Source organism: Mustela lutreola, chromosome 9 (genome assembly GCF_030435805.1).
Source record: "Mustela lutreola isolate mMusLut2 chromosome 9, mMusLut2.pri, whole genome shotgun sequence".
NCBI lineage: Eukaryota > Metazoa > Chordata > Mammalia > Carnivora > Mustelidae > Mustela > Mustela lutreola.
The window spans coordinates 66734166-66756347 of NC_081298.1; the positions used below are offsets into that span (position 1 = coordinate 66734166).

A 22182-nucleotide genomic window follows, 5' to 3' on the forward strand; every position below is an offset into this window, starting at 1 on the left:
TGAAAGAATTCATGGAAAGCTCCTAGATCAGTGCCCAGCACCTAGTATTTTCTCTTCCTTACCACCCCTCCCCGCCAGCCTGACCCTGCCCAGTCTTCCCAGTGCTGATGAATGGCTCCGTAATAACCCAGTCTTCCCGGATCGTGCCTATGCCTTTCCCTGCATCCGGTCGTCTCCAGGCCCCAGCGGCTCCCCTCCTTTCCCTTCTTGGTGCCACTGTGTTAGCCTGGAACCCTTTATTTCTCTCTCTCCTCTGGCTCAGGCTTCCAGCTGGGCTCCATGCCCCCCATCTCACTTCTTCCAGTCCAGCATCAACCACCAATCTGATCATCCGCAAGAGGCCTCCAGTTGCTGTCTGGCAGCTACAGGACTGACCGCCCACCCCTCCCCTGACACCCAAGTGCACACAGCTGCCAGCATCTGGCCTTGGCCTACCTTTCTGGCTTTGTGTCAGCCCATGTGTCTGTGCAGCGAGCACACCAAACCACAGCCCATGCTTCCACCTCCCCGCCCCATTTATGCGGTTCCTTCTTCCTGGAACAACACCTTCCCTCCGCCCTTCCTCATCGGCCAAATGCCCGCTTTTCCTTCAAGACAACAATAGTCTTGAAGTGATAAATACACTTACAGAACCTGAAAGCTGACATTGTTCCAAACATGCTTTAGGCGTATTAATTCACTGAATCTTTTCAACAACCTTGTGAGGTGGGTGCCATCCGCAGAGTGAGGAAACGGAGGCTCGGAGAGGTTACTACGTTAACTGAGCCCCTAGAAGCAGGAACTGGGTGCAGACCGACGCAGCCAACTCTAGAATGTACGCCTGACCAGCTCCGCGTGCTTCAGGACCTCCGTGGGCACCACCTTCCTTGGAAGCCCCCGGCCTTTCTAGGCCGCCTGTGATGCTCCCTCCCCTCCGTCTTCTGGGCTGATGACTGCTGCATCTCTGTCACATCCCTGGTCCCATGGCTTTCTCTTGCAGAGAGAAGACCCCATTCCATTCATTTCTGCAGCCCCATTCCTACAGTGTTTGGCATTGGGGGTGTGCTGCCGTACCGCTTTATTCCATAAACACGAAAGCGCTGATGAGGGAAGGGTCATCTGTCGGGAGGCCATCTTGTTTCTACCAACCTTTGGCCTCCATTCCCAAGTCTTATCTGGGACTTGCCTTCTTTGGGACTCGCCTTTTCCCAGAAGCCTCACCGTCCCTCTCTTCTTGGTTTGAAGGATTCTTCTCCCTTGCCCGGGACCACGTGTCTGGTTGGCTCTTGATTGGGTCTGTTGACAACAGAAGGCCCAGAAAAAGCCAGCAGACTCAAGAAAAGTTCTGATTTCTCTTTGGTTTGAGCTGGGTGGCTTTGGGTCACATCATGCCCAGCTAATAGGACAGCAGAGTGAAGAAGGGTGTGAAGCTGAGGGCAGGAGACAGGCCAATGGTAGGTTCTGTTAGGATGTCCCTCTGCCACCACAGCCACCCCAACTCAGATGACTGGGTAACAGGGAATCCAAATGTAGAACCAGGGGCTATTCCGCCCTGGACCGCCTAGAGTCAAGGAATCTTACAGGATAAAGGAAATGTCTTTTTCGTACTATTCATTCTGAAACCAAAACTGAGAGTCAGGTTAAGCAGAACATTTTGAGGCTGATTTAAAGTTCCCACAGACCCCAGAAACTTACATCAGTCTAGCAGCCTGTGTTTCAGGGGTGCTGATGGGTCGCAGTGGGGCAGAAGAGCCACCACTGAATAGGATCTATGTTCCAGACCCTGGGCTGGCCACCCCCACACAGTCCTGAGACTCAAGGAGCTGGGGATCCGGCCCTTTGTGGAGAGGACACTGAGTCAGGAACCAGCTTGCCAAACCCCAAGCTGTCTGTCTCTAAGACCATGCACTGGAGATTTGGACATGTCTCTTCCCGTCAGTCTTTCCCATCAAGGGGGACGCACCACCCAACTTGTCCCGCAGCTCCCGGAAGGAACTGAGGTCTGTGGGCTTCGGCGATGTGGGCTCCTTCCTCCAGGAAGCCTCCCCTCTTAAAATGTGTGTTGTTTCCAGGTGCTTCCTGCAGCCTCTACCCCATGCTTCCTGAGGAAGCCGAAGTCCAGAGAGGGCTTGGAACATTCTCTCCGCCACCCAGAGAGCCATTTTGGTGTGGATGTTTCAAAATGGCCCCATCCAAATGTTAAACCACCGGTTATTTTTTAAGTCCCCAAGTGATGTGTCCCACACCCCTCCCAGCCGTCTCCCCGCCTCAGTCCCTGTACCCCATCCCTGACTTCCTTTCCTCACTCAGATCCTGCCTGACTCTCAGATCTCAGATGAACTGGGGGTGGGGGAGGCAGGGAGAGAAGAAAGCACCTTGTAATTTTTCCAAAAGTAATATGTTTAGGGGTTCCCTAGGCACAGCAGCATCAGATTGGCTGGGCCTCAGTTTGGCTGGGGAGTCCGAGTTCCCTACCCCTGGGCCCTGCTGGCTTCCTTCTTGGGGACGGGAGGGGTACTGAGAATCCTGCAGGACACTGAGTTGGGCTGGTGCACACAGGGCAGGCAGGCCACCTGTGGGGCCCAGGTGGGGACGTCAGTGAGCTCAGCCAGTCCTGGCCATGGCCACAGGACCTGGAGGGAAGGCATTTAGCTGGGCAAGTGTGGGGTTTGGAGCCAGGCTGACTGAGCTCCAGCTTTGGCACTTGCCCCTCACATGACCCTGGGGATCAGCCTCATAACTGCTCTGGTCTCCTGTCCTTTTCATGAAGGGCCACAAATGTGCTGTAGCTGTAAGTTCACTTAGGACACAAAGGACTTAGGAGCCAAAAGGACTTTCTGTAGAAAAGTGGCTGCCTGGGGCTGGGGCTGGGGCTGGAAGGAGGGAGGGGACGTAAGAGCCACCAAGGGACTCCGGCAGGTGGGCGGGGACCTTCACAGTTTTGTGATGATGCTTTGGGAGGTGTATATCAGGACCAGTCAGTCTGCATACTTTCAGTATACTTCATCATACCACAATCCATTTGGGGAGAAAATTAAGAAGCTGGATTTCAAAGGGGCCCAAAAGACAAAAATACGCTTTTTTTTTTTTTTTAAGATTTTATTTATTTATTTGACAGAGACCACAAGTAGGCAGAGAGGCAGGCAGAGAGAGCAAGGGAAGCAGGCTACCCGCTGAGCAGAGAGCCTGACACGGGACTCGATCCCAGGACCCTGGGATCATGACCTGAGCTGAAGGCAGACGCCTTAACCCACTGAGCCACCCAGACACCCCCAAAATGTGCTTTAATGCTACATTTACATTTCCTTAAACCATAACAGAACATGAGAGAAAAGAGGCTTTGTCTGCCGGCTCTCACTAGATGGTCTCCCCAGAACGTGCCATCATTGCCAGGCTCTGCTGGGCCCTGGTCACCAGCATGGGGCTGTTCCTCAGACCGAGCCCAGAGCTGAGCGCCCGGTGGGCTTCAGAAAGGTGGAGGAGATTGAACAAGGCAGAAATGAAGCTCCAGTTTAGAGGAGCCCCCAGCTTGCAGCCGGCTCCACTCTGCCCAGCTTCCTCTGGACCCGCAGAACATTGCCCATAGTTCCCACCCACTCCCCCCACCTCCGGTCTGCCCAGGACGCCGTGCGGGACCCTTGGCGTTGGCCTCCCCCCAACCCATCACCTGCACACCCCTCCCCCCAACACCTGCTTCTCCCGCACACGTTTCCTGGGGCTTCAGCTGCTCTGGGGTAGCTTCCTCTACACACAGTGGAAGGGGGATGGCACGTGGGTGTGTCTGACTCCCGGAGAGCGTATTTTTCATTCTGGAGCAATGTGCACTGTGGGTGCTGCAGTCACGTCACGGGCATAATGAGGGGGTTGGACCTGGTGGCTTCTGACACCCTCCGCTGGCGTCCTATGGTGCTCTCACTCCTGGACACCATTGTTTCAGTTCAGACTGATGTATTTGCATGCTGGGATGGTGCACAATTCCAAAGTACAATATGTGGCTCTGCCTCCTTGTGCCCAGCCGTAGAGGTGACACCACTGCTGGCTCTCCTGTGTCCTTCCAGGGACATTCTAGCATATACAAACCTAGAATGAAGCTTGAGGACCTGGGCCAGATTGGGTCAACCGTTGCTGGGTTGGTGTCGACACTGGTGTGCTATTTTTCAGATGCTCCGTCATTTACTCATCCCTTCCCCCACCCCGTGAGATTTAGCTTAAAAATAATGCTGTAATGCATATCCTTGTATGTTTGAGCACATGTACAAATAGAACTGTCAGAATCCTAGAAGTAGAATTGCTGCTTCAAAAGATGTACGGCATTTCAACCTGTATAGATATGACCAAATTGTCTCTCAGTGATGTTTATAATTTATATTTCCACCCACAATAGAGTGTCCATCTCCCCCACAAACCTGTACCAATAATATTAATGAATCATAAGTATGTAGTAGATGAGTTTTCCCAAGTGGTACATACCTATGTAACCACCTTCTAGGTCAGATGTAGCATATGACCAGCATCCCAGAGCCCTCTCCATGCTTTTCGTCACTACTCACTGTTCTGCCCAAGGGTAATTGCTACCTGACTCGTCATGCCATAGGTTAGTTTTGCGTGTCCTCGCCTTATACGTGGAATTATGTAGTTCGTAATTTATTGCTTCTGGCTTCTCAGGCTCAGCATTTATGAGAATTCATCTGTGTTCTTGTGTGTGGCAGCCACTCACCCATTTTCCTTGTGGCTGCTTATTCCATTTTTAAAAATGTGGGATGACTTATTTGTTCACTCTGCTAGTAACAGACTTTTGGGTGATTTTTAGTCTGGGGCCACTGAGAAGGATGCTGCTGTGTATATTCTCATACCTGTCGTGTAGGACAGCTGGACTAATGTCTCAGGTATTTCTGTGAGTAGAACAGCTGGGTACAAGGGACTGTGCTTAAATTTAGCATTATAAATCAAATTGAGAGCTCCAGCTGTTTTGCATCCTCTCTAGAACTTGGTGTTGACGGAGTTTTCAACTTGAGCCATTCTGTGGGGGTGGAAGTGGTTTCTCACTGTGGTTTTCACCTTCATTCTCCTGATGACTACTGCATTTGAGCTCTGTTTTATATTTTTTGGTCATAAAAACTTTTGTGAAGTATCTCTTCCAGGCTTTTGTTCTTTTTCAATTTTTTAAAAATTGATTTGAGGAGTTCTTTATCTATCCTGGACATGTGTTTTTTTGTGAGATGTAAATACTGCAAATACTGTCTCCCATTCTGTGAATTACCTTTTCATGTTCCAGAAGTCTTGCCTACTTTGAGGTCCTGAAGATGGTCTTCTCTGTTATTTTCTAGAGGCTTTATATATCTTCTCCGCGCCCCCCCCCAAGACCTGAGCTGAGATCCAAAGTTGGAGGCTTAACCAACTGAGCCATTCGGTTGCCCCAAAGAGCCTTTATATGTCTTTTATATTTGTATCTCTATTATATCTGGAAATCTTAAGACTGATGTGAAGTAGGAGTTGAGAATAATCCCCCCCCCCACCCTGTGGATATCCTATTAATTGGGTATATTTATTGAAAAGACCATCCTTTCCTCATTGCTCGTAGAATGAGTGTTCATGTATGAGTGGGTTGATTTCTGGACAGTCTTTCTGTTTTATTGGTCTCTTTGTCTAATTTTACACAATATCACACTGTCACAATTTTTGTGATTTTAAAAAATTTTTTAAAAATATGTTATTTATTTGAGAGAGAGAGAAAGAGAGCACAAGCAGGGAAAGAGACAGGGGAAGAGGGAGAAGCAGACTCCCTGCTTAGTAGGGAGCCTGATGGGGGGCTTGATCCCAGGACCCCAGTATCAGGACCAGAGCCAAAGGCAGACACTTAACTGACTGAGCAACCCAGGTGCCCCAATTTTTGTGATTTTAAAATAAGTTTTAGTATCCAATTGTAGAAGTCTTCCAATTTTGCTCTTCTTTAATATTGTTTTAGATACTTTTGGCTCATCATTTTTACATAAAGTTCAGAACACATGTTTCAGACTACAAACAAAAAATCTCTAGTATTCTGATTGGGATTGTATTTGATATATAACTAAATTTGAGGAGAACTGACATCTTAGACATACTGACTTTTCCAGCCTGTGAACATGGAATAGCCCCTTATTTATGTTGGTATTTAATTTTTCTAAATATTCAAGGTTTTATATTTAGCACTCTTCTACATCTTTTATACCTATTCATGGATATTTTTTTTTTGAAGGGGAGATTTACAGGTTTTATTATATAGATTGTTATGTTGAACTCTGTACTAAAAGTCATGAGATGTAGGTAAAATGAATGATTTTCTAATAAAACACAAGCAGTCAAAATTTATTCAGGATGAAGAAAATATAACATATACATGACCATAACAGAAATATCTTAGACATTGTTGGTAGGTGAATAAATGGGTATAGCCCTTTGGAAGGGTAACTTAGTAGAATCTACTAAATTTAGAAATGCATATTCATGGATATTATATTTTTATTGGTTAAATATATATTTTGAAATGTTATTTTCACTTGTTAGTATATGAAAATACAGATGATTCTTACATATTTAAATTTAGTAATCTGAAGATCCTTTTGCATTTTCTGTATACACAATCATGTAAATTACGAATAATGGCAATTGTTTTCCTTTCTCATCCTCATACTTATTTTTTCTTGTTTAATTGCACTGGCTAGGTTCTTCTGCATTATGTTGAGTAGAAGTAATGATTGGGGGAAAGCTTTTAGTGTTAGTATTAATTTCACCAGTAGATACGATGTTTGTTTAGGGTTTTTTTTTTTTTAAATTTAAGATTTTATTTATTGTTGGGAGAAGGGGGGTGGGGTCATGGACACTGGGGAGGGTACGTGCTTTGGTGAGTGCTGTGAAGTGTGTAAACCTGGCAATTCACAGACCTGTACCCCTGGGGATAAAAATATATTATATGTTTATAAAAAATTAAAAATTAAAAAAAAAGTTAAAGAGCACTCGAAAAAAAAGATTTTATTTATTGTTTAGGTTTTTTAAAAAATTTCTTTATTTGACAGAGAGAGAGAGAGCGCAAGTGTGTGCACAGGCAGGGGGAGTGGCAGACAGAGGGGGAGGGAGAAGCAGGCTCACCGCAGAGTAGGGAGCATGATGTGGGGCTCAATTCCAGGACCCTAGAATCATGACCTGAGCTGAAGGCAGACGCTTGACTGACTGAGCCACCCTGGCACCCCTGTTTAGGTTTTTAATAAATATCCTTTATTAGATTGTGGGAGTTATTCTCTATTCAATGCCCACTTATTTTTTTCCCTATTAATGCATTTCAAATCTTATCAAATATCTTTTCTACATTGAGTTTTTTCTTCTGTTAATATGGTAAGTTACATTGATCAATTGTTCAGTGCTAAATTAACTTTGTATTCCTTCAAGAAACCTAATTTGTTCACAGTGCATTTTCCTTTCCATATGTTACTGGGTTTGATTTGGTAATATTTTGTTGAAAATCTTAAAATTGATGTTTGTGAAAGAGATTGGCCTTCTGTAAGTTTTCTTATTAAGTGCTTGTCAAGCTTTGGCATCAAAAATATGTTGGCCTCATAAAGGAGTTCAAAGTGTGCCCTCTTTTCCTACTTGAGAAAGTGACTGTCCTCAAACAATTAGGAGAATTTATTTATTCATTTATTTATTTGAAAGATTTTCTTTATGTAAGAGAGTGAATGAGAGGGAGTGCACAGGAGTGAGAGGAGAGGTTGAGGGAGAGGGAGAAGCAGATGCCCCTGCTGTGCAAGGAGCCCAAGTGGGAGAATTTAATAATGAAGCTATTCTTTATTAAGAACTTATTCTTCATAATTTGTTCATTTATTCTTCATAAACTGAAGTTTTCTTAGTGGGAAAGTTTTACGGAAGGATTCATTTTCTTTAATTAATAATGGAATTATTCATATTTCTTAATCTTGTGTCAGTCTTAATTTGGTTTTTCAAGAAGTTAGTGTATTTCATCTAGTTTAATGGCATAAAATTGTTTCTAATATTTTATAGTCTTTTTTGGATATTAGTAACTTGTATACTGTCTCCTGATATATTTTGGTAGGTGTTTATCAATTTTATTCTTTTCAAAGAACTAATTTCAGCACTGTTGTTATTTCTCTATTATAGATTTGTTTTCTAGTTCATTGTTTCCTTCTCATATTGTTTTCTTATTTCTGTTTTTTGTTAGGCTTACTTGACTATTCGTTTTTTAAGTTTTTGATATAAATACAAGTATCCCTGGTTTTTATCCTTTTTTTTCTTTTTTTGGTAGTATATCCATTTGAGGCTATAGGTTTCTCTTTAAGCATAGCTCTAAATAAATCCCAGCAGTTTTGATACACTGTTTTCATTAATACTTAATGCATGTTCTAATTTCCAATGTGATCTTATTGAACCATGAGCAAGTTAGAAGTACTTTATATTCCTACATTCAAGACTTCATGATTCTTAAACTTCGACTTGACTACTGACTTCTAGTTTAATTTCACTGTGGTCAGGGAATGTGCTCTGTGTCACTTTAAACCTTTGAAATGTATTAATATATGCTTGGTACTAATACTGTGGCTTAGTCTATGGCCAATTTTAGTAAATTCCCCATCTGCACTTAAAAGAATGTGTCTTCTGTGCTTACGGGGCACAAGGTACTACATACGCCATTAGGTCTGTTTCTTAATTGTGTACTTCAGTCCTTTATATTGTTGTCTATTTTTTATTGAGCTGTAATTCACATCCCATAATATTCACCCTTTGAGGTGTACAATTCAATAGTTTTTAGTATGTGAAACCATCTCCACTAATTTAAGGACATTTCATCACCTCAAAAAGAAACCATCCCCATTTCTCCCTTCCTTCATCCCTTGGCAACCACTAGTTCATTATCCAGGACATTTCATATAAGTGGAATCATACAATAGGTGGCCTTTGTGTCTGGCATCCTTTGTTCCATATAAGGTTTCCAAGGTTCATCTCTGTTGTAGTATCAGGACTTGGTTACATTATATGGCCGAATACTGTTCCACTGTATTATCCCACATCTTGTTTATGCTCTTATCACCTGCTGGACATCTAAGTTGTTTCTCCTTTTTGGCCATTATGGATAATGCTGCTATAAACATTTGTGTATAAATTTTTGTGTGAACATAGGTTTTCCGTTCCCTTGGGTGTGTGTGTGTGTGCATGCGTGTGCTTGTACAGGAGTGGAATTTCATGGCAATATGGTAATTCTATGTTTAATATGTTGAGGAACTGCCGAACAGCTATCCAAAAAGCTACACCATTCTACATTCCCACCAGAAATGGATGAAGGTTACAGTTTCTCTACATCCTCACCAACACTCCTATTGTCTATCTTTTAGCTATTAACCATCCTACTGGTATGTGAAGTGGTATCGGATAGTAGTTTTCATTTGTATTTCCCTAATGACTAAAGACCCTGAACATCTTTTTATATGACTGTTGGCCATTTGTCTGTCTTTGTTGGAGAAATGCCTACAATGTTTTGCCCATTTTAAATTGCATCATTTACCTTTTAGTTGTTGAGTTGTAAGTGTCCTTTATATATTTTGGATATTAGTCCTTATCAAATACAACGTTGTAAATATTTTCTCCCATTTACAAAGTCATTTTTCACTTCCATGATTCTTGTTTACTATTTTTGGCTTGTTCTATCAGTCATTGAGAGGTGTCTGTTAAAATCCTCTACTATGAGTATAGATTTTGTTTTTCCTTGGAGTGATATCTAAGACTCATTAAGTGCATACAAACATAAACTTACAATATCTTTCTCTTGCATTGACACATTTTATTATTGTGAGATGTCCCTGTGTTTTAGTACTGCTTCTTCCTTAAAGTCTACAAATCTGTTATTAGTATACTATACCAGATTTTTCGTGTGTTTATAAATCTTTTTTTGTCCTTTTAAAGTTCTTCTGTCTGTATTCTTACTTAGACACCATATATCCTGTAAGCAGCTTGTATTTATCTTTTAAACCCAGTCTGACATTCTTCATTTGATTGAAATATGTAAGCTATTTGTATTTTATGTAATTACTGATAGATTTAGATTTAAATCTAACCTCTTACTTTCAGTTTGTTCCACTTATTTTATGTTCATTTTTCTCTACTGTTTGGTCTTCTTTTGGAGTAATCATGTATTTTGTTAAAGATTCAGTTTCTCTGCTTTATTAGCTTGTTAGTTACACACGATCTTATGATTCTTCTAGCGATTGCCCTTGTGATCACAACATGCACCCTTGACTTACTAAAGTCTCATATAAGTTAGTGCACTTGCCACTTCCTAGACTATGCAAAGACTGAAAGTCACTTTCTCCGTTTACCTCTTCCCATCTGTCATGCTGTGGTTTGCATGTACATTAATGTCCATTATTTAAAGCCCCATAATATATCTTCATTATTACTGCTTTAATAGTCACTGTTCACTTAGATTTACTCATTTACCCATCCTGTCCTTTGTTCTCCATTTCCACCCGCATTTTTTGGTTTTTATCTGGCATCCTTTTTTTATTCAGTGTTTTGTTTTTTTTTTTTAAAGAATAATTTTGGGGGCGCCTGGGTGGCTCAGTGGGTTAAGCCTCTGCCTTCATGATCTCAGGGTCCTGGGATCGAGCCCCGCATCGGGCTCTCTGCTCAGCAGGGAGCCTGCTTCCCTTCCTCTCTCTGCCTGCCTCTCTGCCTACTTGTGATCTCTCTCTCTGTCAAATAAATAAATAAAATCTTTAAAAAAAAAAAAAAGAAAGAATAATTTTGGACTTGTGGAAAAATTGCAAAGACAATACAGAGAATCACTACTTCCCCTGCCGGCACTTTCCCTGATTATTGCCTTACATCACTATAATCTATTTCTTACAATTAATGAATGAACTAATACAATTAGTATTAGTTAAAGTATAGCCTCTATTCAAATTTCCTTCTTTTTTTTTTAACCTCATGTTCATTTTTCCCTTCCAAGAAGCCACATTATATTTAACTGTTGTGTCTCCCTGGGCTCCCCTTGGCTGTAACAATTCCTCAACTTTACTGATTTCTTTGCATGCACTCTAAATCTGTATGAAGAAAACCATTCTAAAATTCCACAATCAACAAAATTTGTACTTTCTTCTGCCCTGTAAGTGTTCATCTCCTGAACACTTACAGGGCAGTGAGAGTTCCCCTCTGCTTGTCCTGGGCTTTACGGGGCCGTAGATGTCCAGGCTGAGATCTGAGCAAAGCTTTGAAATCAGGTGTTTTTGTTTTTGTTTTGTTTTTTTAATCTTGACCTGATATCCTTGAATGGCATCACTCTCCAACTTTCTTTGGTGCTCAGAGTAAAGACTTAACTTCCCTATTGCACTGAGAAGACAAAAAGAAAAACACTGACAGGCTGCGGGCGGAGGACGGTTTACTCTTGGGTACATTTGCATTGAGCTGAACCCTCTGCACCTGCAGGCCTGGTTCTACCATGTGGGCCATCTGGGAAAAACTACACACTGCTTTCTCCAGCTATCTGAAGGGGGGCTTTTGAGATTCCCCAAATCTTATCTCCTCTGGGACAAACTGTCTCAACTTCTCCAGTCAACTGTGGTGATGTGCTTGTGAGGCCTGTCTGCATCTTAAGTCATCCTTCTGTGAACAAACTCCTGTTTCTCTCTCTGTTAAGGTGTGGTGCTAGAGAGGGACATGATCTTTTGGGGTTGCTGCCTAGCCTGTAATCTTGTGGAAGTCTAAGCTCCCAGGGCCGGATCCCAGCCCCGAGAGTGTTGGCGTGTAGGGTGCTGTCCTTCTGACAGACATCTGCTGTCCATCTGACATCAGCCACCTCTTAGATCCTCCTGTCTTCTCTGACTGTGCCTTCACCTTCCTCTTGAATGGAGCCTGGCTCTCCGTTGAGGCCCTGCCCCCTGCAGCCATCAGGGAGGGGCCCATTTTTCTTATCTAGGCTCGCCATCAAACAGGGCCTAGAGGTGCAGGGGTCCTCCTACTTTTGCGTCGCTGCTTCAAAACCCCCTCTCCCTTCATGTCCTAGGACTCTTTTTTCTCCTCCTGGCTGTCAACCTTGGCCTCTATTTATCCCCCCCTTCAGTGATTTTGGTCCAGAGCTTCCACCTCGCCTGTGCCTCTCTACGCGGCGTCCTCACGCCTCCCGCCATGTCAACCACTCTCCCTGACTTCCTCCTGCCTTCTCCTCCACATTACTTCAGCCACTGCCGAGATCTCAAACTTTTTAAATTTTTTACAAGTTTTCAATCTACATCAAGTAAAATTCTTTCTGATGTACAGTTCTGCAATTTTGCACCTGCACAGTTTTTCATAACTACCACCACCGACAGGATGTAGAATAATCTGAAGACTCGGAAGAACCCTCCCATGCAGCCCCTTTGTTCAGACTTCTCCCACCCCTGACCCTGGGCAACCAGTGGTCCACTGTCCCTGTTCTTTTGTGCTTTTCCAAAATGTCCTATACATAGAATTACATGGACTGTCCTGTTCGATGCTGGCTTCGTCGCTCAGAATAATACCTTTGCCCTTCCTCCATGGTGCTGTGTGAATCAAGTTAGCTCAGATTGCTGACTGGTAGTCCATTGTAGGGATGGGTTCTAGTTTGGTCTTTTTTAAATCCATACCCCTGTTGAAGGACATTTGGGTTGTTTCTAGTTCTTGATAATTACAGCAGCACTATTCATAAATGTTTGTGGGCAGATGTTACATAAATCTAAAGTTTTCATTTAAGATAAATACCTGTTGTATTTACTTATGGTGTTGCTGGGTCATATGTCCATATAAGTTAAATTTCAATTTTCAGGTTCCTTTCCTCTGACAGTGAGTATCTGCAAGGTTCCCTTTGTCCACACCTCTCTCTGACCCCTCCCTGACCTCATTAGGACCTCTTGTTCACTGAACCTACTGATTTTTCACTGGTCATCCTCCTCTTTTTTTTTTTTTTTTCCTCATTCCTCCTCACAGAACTTAGATTTCTTGGTCTGTCATAATAGTCATTCCCTTGGAAACATTCCTATCTCCTTCTGGCATGCTGTTCCCGCTCCTCCCCCTTCCCCTCCCCCAACCTGGCGACCATTCCTTCTGCCTCCATTAGGGTGGAACAGTGTGGTCAGAGAACAATATACAGCTGTGCCAGTGGGTCAATTTGTGACAAAAATCTCACTTGGGCATCTGATACTAACCATCAGTCTGGCCGCCTGAAATGACGATTCCACACTTCTCTCTGCTAAGAACTCTGACAGCCCTTCCCCTTCTCTCCGCTAATGGTCTTAACTCCTCCATCGCTGTGGAGATGGAACAATAAATTGGAGTTTGCTTAGCATCTTGCCCTCACCAATTCTACCTGACAGGCTGCAGCCTTATCTACTCTTTACCTTCCCTCCTTTAAAATGATGAACTGGGGGTGCCTGGGTGGCTCAGGCAGTTAAGCATCTGCCTTCAGCTCAGGTCATGATCCCAAGGTCCTGGGATCAAGTCCCACCTGCAGCTCCTTGCTCAGCAGGGAGCCTGCTTCTCTCGCTGCCTGCTAATCCCCCCACCCCCCACTGTGCTCTCTCTGTCTGGGGCGCCTGGGTGGCTCAGTGGGTTAAGCTTCTGCCTTCAGCTCAGGTCATGATCTTGGGGTCCTGGGATCGAGCCCCACATCCCTGCTGAGCAGGGAGCCTGTTTCCCCCTCTCTCTCTGCCTGCCTCTCTGCCTACTTGTGATCTCTCTCTGTCTGGCAAATAAAATCTTTAAAAAAAATGATGAACTGAGGGCACTTGGGTGGCTCAGTGGGTTAAATCCTCTGCCTGTAGCTCAGGTCATGATCCCAGGGTCCTGGAATCGAGCCCCGCGTCGGGTTCTCTGCTTGGTGGGGAGCCTGCTTCCTCCCCTCTCTCTCTGCCTACTTGTGATCTCTTTCTGTCAAATAAATAAATAAAATCTTTAAAAAAAAATAATGATGAACTGACAAGTGTTTCTGTCCGTGCTGCATTAGCTCCCATCTGTGCCCATTATTATTCTCAATGGCACTATTCCTGCAATGATCCCTTCTCTTGCAAGCCCTAATCAGTTCCTCCCTCTGCCGTCACCATATCAATACTCCCATGGGTTCTAGCTCATCTTGAACTAGAACGTCCCTGAGAAAAATCTGAAAACTTTACAGAGAAACCCTACAAATACCACCTCAGCGAACTTAAGGTTAACACCAACAGTGAGAAGTCACACTGAGAGCACGTACCCTCGATGTGATGGGCTGAGACTGGGTCTTTGTCCTCCCTGCTCCAAACCCAGAATCTCTAACCATGACAATGACATGTGACAAATCCAAACTGAAGGATGCTGTTCTATCAAAATATCAGAAAAACACCCTTCAATACTGTCAAGGTCATCAACAACACGGGAAGTTTGAATGACTATGATGGACCCTGAAACTATCACAGTCTAGAGGAGCCTGAGGACACATGACCGTTACATGCAGTATGGTATCTTGGATAGGATCCTGGAACAGAAAAGAAATTCATCAGACAAAAACTAAGGAAATGGAAATCAAGTACAAATCTTAGATAAGAATGTTCTCAGTACTGGTTCCTTAGTTGTGACATACGTACCACAGTAGCATAAGCCAGAGAGGGAACTGGTGCCAAACTCTAATATTCTTGCAATTTGTTGGCAAATATAAAATTATTCTAGAAGTGCATTAAATATTAGAAAGCAGAACCGGGTCTTCTAGCTTTACTCCATTTCCCTGATTCCCTTCACAAGGAAACTTCCCGAAAAAGCAGTGTGTTACTGTGGCTTCTGACCCCGCTCTGCTCCAGGCAGCTCACCCCTCAGTCCGCTCCCATCAAGACGCTGTGCTTTGCTGTCTACCCAGACTGCATTGTGCAAGGTCAGTGACCATCTCCATGTTGCCAAACCCCAGAGCCAAGTTTGTCTCTCCCTCTTACCTGACCTCTCAGTCTAGAGTGAGGCCCAGTTAACGGCTCCATATAGGAAACGTTATATACGAGGAACCTCCATGTATGAGGAGGTTAACACCACCTCATATAGGGGAATTACTCAGAATGGCTTTTGCTTCTGCTCTGAGCTAGCTGGTAAGCTCTTGGAATGCCCCCTTCTCTTGGCTTTTGGGATGCCATGCTCCTGGGATTTTTCCTACTTGCTGCTTCTGCTCAGCCTCTTTGCTGGCTCCTCCTCTGACTTTGACCTGGACTCTACCTTAGAACTGTACTCTCTGTCTCCGCTCTTATCTGCTGGGTAATTTAACCCAGTCTCATGGAGTTAAGGACAACTTTCCTGTTGCTGAGTCCCAAATTTCTATCTCCAGCCTTCACCTATGAAGTAGGGACTGTTACCGTGCCCTGTTCCCAGGGAGGCAGACACGGGCTCTCAGGCATTAAAGTCCTCCCCCAAGACGCAGCTGGAAATAGCAGACTGAGGACCTGAACTGAGGTCTGACTCCAGGCCTGTGCTGTGAGTGGCCAGGCTGCCGTCTCCTCAGTCTGGCATCTCCTGCAGGTGCCATCTGTTCTGGCCTTATGCTTTGTCCTTCTCATCCACTCTTGAAATAACTTCCCTGTCACCCCTGTCTTACCAGTCTTCTTCCCTCCCAGCTCCGCTGTGGGTTTCTCTACTCTTGAGGCCCAGGCGAATCTTTCCTGGCCGCCTCTGAACTCACACAGGACCTTCACCACAGGATTTCACCCAAAAGCAACTGAGAGTTCATTTGTGTCTATTAGTTTTGTGCTTTCTGAACCCAAGATGGGGGTCCTTGGCCCAAGTACAAGTGCACTTGGGGACACCAAAGCCCAGTGTCTGAGACAGGAAGTACCTTAAAATATGTGGTCCCTGGGCCTCTATCATTGAACACTACCTCATCTAGGGGAATTAATCAGAATTGCTTTTGTTTCTGCTCTGAGCTGGTAAGCTCTTGGAGAGATCATGACTTCACCAAATGAGTATCATTTCAAAAAACGTGTGTGTGTGTGTGTGTGTGTGTGTGTGTGTGTGTGTGTGTGTGTGTGTATGTGTCTGTGACATTAGAAGTGAAGTCATGGAAGTGAAGGGATTGATTTCAGTTTCACAAACGCCACAGAGAGGCCAAGCAGTTCCCGTAGGGACCACAGAGTTCAAAGGAATATGCTGGAATGACTGGTTCTAGGCCTGACAGTTGTGAGCAGAGGCTGCTGCGCGCTCTCCCCCGAGCCTCCAATTGACCCTACAGAGACAGCTGCCTGTTCACAAGCAGGACAGGATTTAGGAGGGTCAAGTTTGAATTTGGGAACCCATCAAGCCATGTCTAATTCAGGGTTTTGCCATACCCTGTCTCCACCTGAGGTGGTCTTGGCCCTTGCCCTCCTACCTTTACCTTCTCTGTGGGAAGGCCCCACTGAGCCCTGCTGCCTCCAAATGGAGGTCCTCCCTGACCACTCAATCCACGCTGCCCCTTTGAACCTGCGTCTCAAAGTGCAGAGTGTGATGTGGAGACCAGCCCAGCTCTCACGCTGCTTCATGTAGTCTTCTGAAAGCAGGATGGTGACTTCTGTCCTTGGGTAACACCCCCCACCCCGCCCCCCAGGATTTGAGAAAGGGCCTAGCAGCAGACAGAACTATAGGCGGAAATATGGCTGTTGCAACATGGCAGCCAGTCCTGAGCCGTGCCCGTGTTCGTGCTGCTCTCTCCCTCCTGTCGGCTGGCCTCCATTACCTCACAGAGATCAGGGTCCGCACGCATTGTCTGTAAGCTGTGTAATAGAGGCTTTGCTTTCCATTGGTATAGCCTGTGACAAATCTACACGAACAAGAGCCACCAGCAATGGTAGGTTCAGAACACTTTAATAAGATATCAGTGTCAAAATACATTTCTTTATAAGGTTAAGCTCCCCTCTAGTATTGTTGTCAGTAGGAGTTTGACACTATGGTAATGTTCATGAACTCGTTACGCTGACAGGTTAAGGTTAATATGAAGCTTGGAATATTTTTTCAGAGTTTTTTAGTAAAACTGCAAGGGTAAAAAATGCCCTTAATGCTGAGGCAACACACACAGGAAATCAAACACCAGCATTTACACGTCAGTAACCCTTCAAGTTCTGCCACCGTGTGTGGGGCCAAGTGGTGGTGCTACAGTGTGACTGGGTCAAGGCAGCGGCCAGGTCGTTTTTCTCCTAGATTTCTTTTGAACTTCGGTCTTTTGCTGTGTTTTTGGCAGTAAGTCCATCCAGATTCTTGGCCCGCTGTGCTTTGTGTGTGTTTCTAGAAACTTCCTCATTGTACCCAGGACAGAAGAGCTCCATGTGATTGCTATTTAAAAACCAAAAGGTATTGTCCCTCTTAACCAGTGAGTTATAAAGTGCTCTGAGACACTTGATTTTCAGTGCTTCCTACCTGAATGTCACTTCAGGTGACAGACCTTGGGGAAGGCCTGAGGCTAGGGGCCAACCAGGAAGTCTGCCTGCTGCTCCTGGCAGGGCCACTTGACAGCAGGCTGAGGAAGGGGTGAGGGCCTGGTCAGGACCAGCTACGCCCCCTCTCTACACCCTCTCTCAGGCCAGCTCCATGTGTTCCGGGCTGGTAAGCTGGGAGGACCGTGGGCTGGAACACTGCACCATTTCTGAATCCTCACTTTCTTTCCTGAATTCCCACTGAAACCATCTCATGGTAATTCTGGAAATACCCAAATGTGCCATGTGAAAGACCTTTAGAGTCCCATAGCTCAGTGCACTTGAAGGGCTAGCAACAAGATCTGAAGAAAAATTAAAGCACTTCCCCTCCCTCAGATTTACCCCACCCTTACCCCATAACATGCCATCAGACCCTCTTGGCAGCAATAATAATATACATACATACATACATACATAATACATATAGAACATGAGAAGACAGCTCGCAGTGCTCCCACACTTCATGATTCCATGTCTTAGATTGCTTGTCACGCCTATGGCATATCCCCAAAGCAAAAAGCCAACAGCGAGAGACCTTGAGCAGAGTGAGGACAGGCCCAGGGGCGTGCCGAACGACGGTGGTGTCGGCAACACCAGGAGAGAGAGAACCGACATCTTACAAAACAGATCTTAAAGTGATTCCATGACAGGATTCCATTTCTGTTTCTAAATTTTTAGATATGACAAAGTACCCATATATATGATAAACACATTAAACCAGATAAAAGTTTTCTCTTAAAAAACCTGTTGTGTTTTTGAATAATAATAAACAGATCCACCAAATGTGGGAGAAGAACCCCAAACAGTGAGGGGGGAAAGCCACATTGCGCAACCTTCACAAGCACTTACGCCAGAGTTCACCCTTCACGTTTCTCTTCTTTCCCAAATGTTGTGTCAAGATTAGAGCTAAGAGTCGGCTTAAGAAGAGCAGAAAGATGGAAATTTACCATAGGGTGATGAGTTTTAAGAAAGAAGGGAGAAGGGCTTTGAGAGGAATAGGCTGTGAAAATCTAGCTTGAATAGCAGAATTACTTTGTTTCTCTTTGGCAACAACACCACCACCATTTTTTAGTAAAACGAAGCCAAAGCTTTCCCAACAAGATAACAGAGGTAACACAAAATTCATTAGTATGGATACTGTGTGTGAGAGAGCGAGACAGAGGGACCCATGAATAATATAAATTAGAAGTAATCAAAGATGGGGAAAGAAAAATCTTACAAAATTTAAGAACACGTTCATTGACAGAATAAAACGCAGCAGGTAAAACCGTGTATCTTAAAAATACAGCAACTAAAGTGAGCATCTTTAGAAAAAGGCCACTATGTGGTGACATGGGCAGGTTTGCCAGTAGGTACATCTTGTAAAAAGTGTGTTGGTGTTAGAAATACCTAGTTGCAAAAGTAGACGTACAGAGTGAAGCTGGCAGGGCAGCGTGTGCGGGGGGTGCCCGCCCAGGGGGGCCCTGGCTCAGGTGGCCTGGTCCAGGGCTCTGAGGAGGTCCCCTCCTTGCAGGAGCGTGGAGCTTCCTGGCACAGGAACATTCACCTCACAGTCATATCTGGTCAATTCGGGCAGCAGGTAGGGCTCAAAGGAGGGCCCAAGCAGCCGACTTGCCATGCCTGAAAGAATGATTGGTACTGTGTTTTTAAAGCTCTTGTCAAACATTCTAAAAAGGGTCTCTTCCCTAAGAGGGCTTCTGCTGTGTTTTCCCCAAACCATGGATTACATTCATGTCAAATAGCAACCCTTGGGGGCTGGTGATTAGGATCTGTGACAATGGGAATAGACTCGGGCAGCCCAGGGGAGAAGGGTGGCCACCCCGTGGCAGTACGTTCTCTGTGCATGTCCTCAGTTCTGCTCCTGCCTGAAGGCAGTGAATGAGGCAGTAGGCAAGATGGTGCTATGAAACACTGAGCAGAAGGCATGGGCCTGGGGACTCTTACGCCCCAAGAGCCCCAGCTGTGCCTTCTAAAACCCTGGGGCCAGGCAGCATCCGCCCCTGCTGTACTATTTCTGGGACAGGTAGCTGCCCTCCAGGGCATCTGTCTTGTCCCCGTACAGAGCTGAGCCCTGCTACTGGCTGGTTCCAGGTCCCAAACGCACTCACCTGACACCTTGGGAGTGGACGGCAGGCTGTAGTCCTGGTACGGAGGGGCGTAGCACTGCGGGGGGAACCCACTCTTGGCATTCTCCCCTGGGTTCATGGCAGACGGTGGCAGTGGCAGGTGTCTCAGAGGCTGTCCGAGGCCCCTCATGGGATTTTGGGTGAACTCATCTGAAAGACCAATGGCAGCAAGTGAGGACAGTGCCAGGCCCAGGCAGGGGAGAGACTGCAAGGCCCCCAGAAGCCTCCTTCCTTCACAAAAGGTGCCCAGAACTAGACCCAGCTCCTGTGGCCCCAGTGCCCAAAACGTCCTGAGTCTCTCACCCAGGCCTAGTGGAAGGGGCTGGGGCCGGGGGACGGGTACGCGGGACACCACCTTATCCCTTGGAGGCTCAGACAGGCAGGGGTGAGACTGCGGAGGGACCCAGAGCACCCCTGCCAGTGCCGTCCCCGCAGCCCCCAGGAGGCTCGGACCCGCTGCTTACCGTTGGGGAGGTTTGCATTCAGCAGTTTGTCGGGCATCAGAGGGCAGTTCCCGTTGGCCCTGAGGCTCTTCAACCTTTTCCACACCTGATGGGAAGTGCTGCTGCCTGACAGATCCCCCTGGAGGCAGAAGGGAGAAGGCCAGAGACGCAGGTCCTCAGACAGGGTCGGTGGGGAGGGTGGGCCTGCGAGGGGCCTGGGGTCATACCCACACCCCTTCCTGCTGCCCCTGGCAGGCTCTCTGGGCCCCCACAGCCCCTGGGAGAGGACCTCTGTCCTCACTGTCTCCACAACCCTGGGCTGTGGAGGGAGTCCAGACGCTACCAGGCAGGGGACTCACCCCACTCATGTCTTGGAAGGCTTGCTCCTCATACTCTCGCTGTCGCTTCAGCTTCAGCTTGTTGGCCAGGGCCACCATGGCTGGGCTCATCACATCTGGACCTTGGGGGCCAAAGCCCTTTGCAGACCTGCCAATGCCAAGAGAAAGAGCCATGAAGGAGTTGGAAGCCCCACATCCCCATGTTCTCTGCGCCGTCAGAGGGCCCTTCCAGACTTGCCCGTGTTGGCTCTGAGATGCAAAGGGCAGAGTCCCAGAGGAGGGGCCGCAGGCTCCAGATGCTGAGGGTTCCGGTCACCTGTACCTCCCTCCACAGCTGCCTGCTGGCCCTGTGCATCCGGGCAGCCCTCCATTGTGGCTGCACAGTGGGCGACATTGGTCTTGAAGACCTCTGTCTTCTGCCCTGTCTCTCCCCTGTAGTTCCTGGACTGCTCCCCGGGGAGGATGGGCAAGCGCCCCCTGAAGCAGAACCTTGGAGCCCTGAGCACAAGAAGTCCCAGATCAACCACCGTGACTTGGCCCGGTGAGTGCCCCCCTGGTTGACACGGGCCTTGCTGGGGAGATGGGAAGAGAAGGGAGGAACCAGGGACAGCTGCGAGGCAGAGGAGAAGCAAGGGCATCTTTTATGCTTTTCTCAACCAGGGTTCCAACAGAGCAGCAGGAGTCCTTCAGACGCCCGTGTGCATCTGTGACTCGGCTGTGGAGCCCTGGTCTGGAGGGGGCACGGTGCCATTCAAGTCCCTTAGCAGGCACCTTCTCTCTGCCGCGGCCCAGACACAAATGTGTTCTGCTCATGGCCTCACCTACCTTGGGGTGAGCACAGGGGAGGAGCAGGAAGCCTTTCTGGGGCCCCAGAGCTCCAACCCATCCCCTGCTGTGGGAGCTTCCGCTGGTGCAGCAAGGGTCTGGGCCACTCACCTTTTCTTGAACATGGAGAGATGCGGTAAGGTGATGGGGGCACCCAACGGTGATGACCCCAAGGACTCCGTGTGCTGATCTGTGGCAGGCCACTTCGTGGGCCCAAAATGTAATGGCGGGTCAGGGGGCCACTGGGTGTTGGATCTGCCACCCATGGAGGAGAGAGGGGTGCTGGTTTGGCCACAGCACGGTGGCAGCGACCCCTTACTCCCACCATCAAAGAAGATGGAGGACATGGGCTGGTGCTTAGGCTCGATCTTCTTGCTTCCCAGCTGCTGCTGATACTTGTCCAGGAGGAAGGGACTGTGGGAGGCCATGGGCGCCAACGGCTGGAAGATGTTAGTCATGGTGCTGAAGCAGTGCTGGGGGGTGGCCTGCGGCTTCTCCGGCAGCAGCCTCTCCTCGGGGTAGATGGGACTGAGCTGGAAGTCTTCACCGTCCATGGGGATATAGGGGGCCAGGGTCTCCAAGTCCAGCTCACTGAAGTCCGTCTGAGGACAAGGCAGAGGTGAAGGTGTGGGGAGGCAGGCATAGCCTTGAGAACGCTGTTCTCTTGTCCTGCCCTCGTGGCCCTGCCTGTGCCCTCCCACTCCTGCACTGCTTCCCTGCAGCAGTGTCCCTCCCTTGCTCTAGCACCGCCTTTGATCCCTGTGGCCCAGCACCCAAAAACTCAGATTCGTCTACTTGCTGTGCAGGGCTCCTGGCCTGGGACACTAGCCTTTCCAGGGGTTCACGCCCCGAATCGCCATGCTCCGCTCAGTGGTGCCTACACATTCCCCACGGGTGACCCTGCCTCCTCCCACCTGAAATGACCTCCTCTCTACCCCACTTCTCCCCTATAGCCCCAGTGAGACCGCCTGTGAAGCCCACGGTGTATCCAGTGGCCCCTGGGGAGGCGGGAACAGTTCGGTCCTCCTTT

At 46.9% G+C, this 22182-nt stretch overlaps 1 protein-coding gene across 1 annotated transcript in view; it reads right to left on the reverse strand.

Moving 5' to 3' along the window:
• Window positions 1-16798: 16798 nt before the first annotated feature.
• EPAS1 (endothelial PAS domain protein 1) overlaps window positions 16799-22182 on the reverse strand; it is an 83003-nt gene continuing 77619 nt past the window's right edge. Inside the window, exons 12-16 of the mRNA XM_059134563.1 lie at window positions 21264-21754; window positions 20349-20475; window positions 20011-20128; window positions 19529-19696; window positions 16799-19040 (exon numbers count right to left, since the gene is read on the reverse strand). Coding sequence (XP_058990546.1) covers window positions 18889-19040; window positions 19529-19696; window positions 20011-20128; window positions 20349-20475; window positions 21264-21754 — 1056 coding nt within the window. The 3' untranslated portion in view covers window positions 16799-18888. The remainder of the gene's footprint in view (window positions 19041-19528; window positions 19697-20010; window positions 20129-20348; window positions 20476-21263; window positions 21755-22182) is intronic.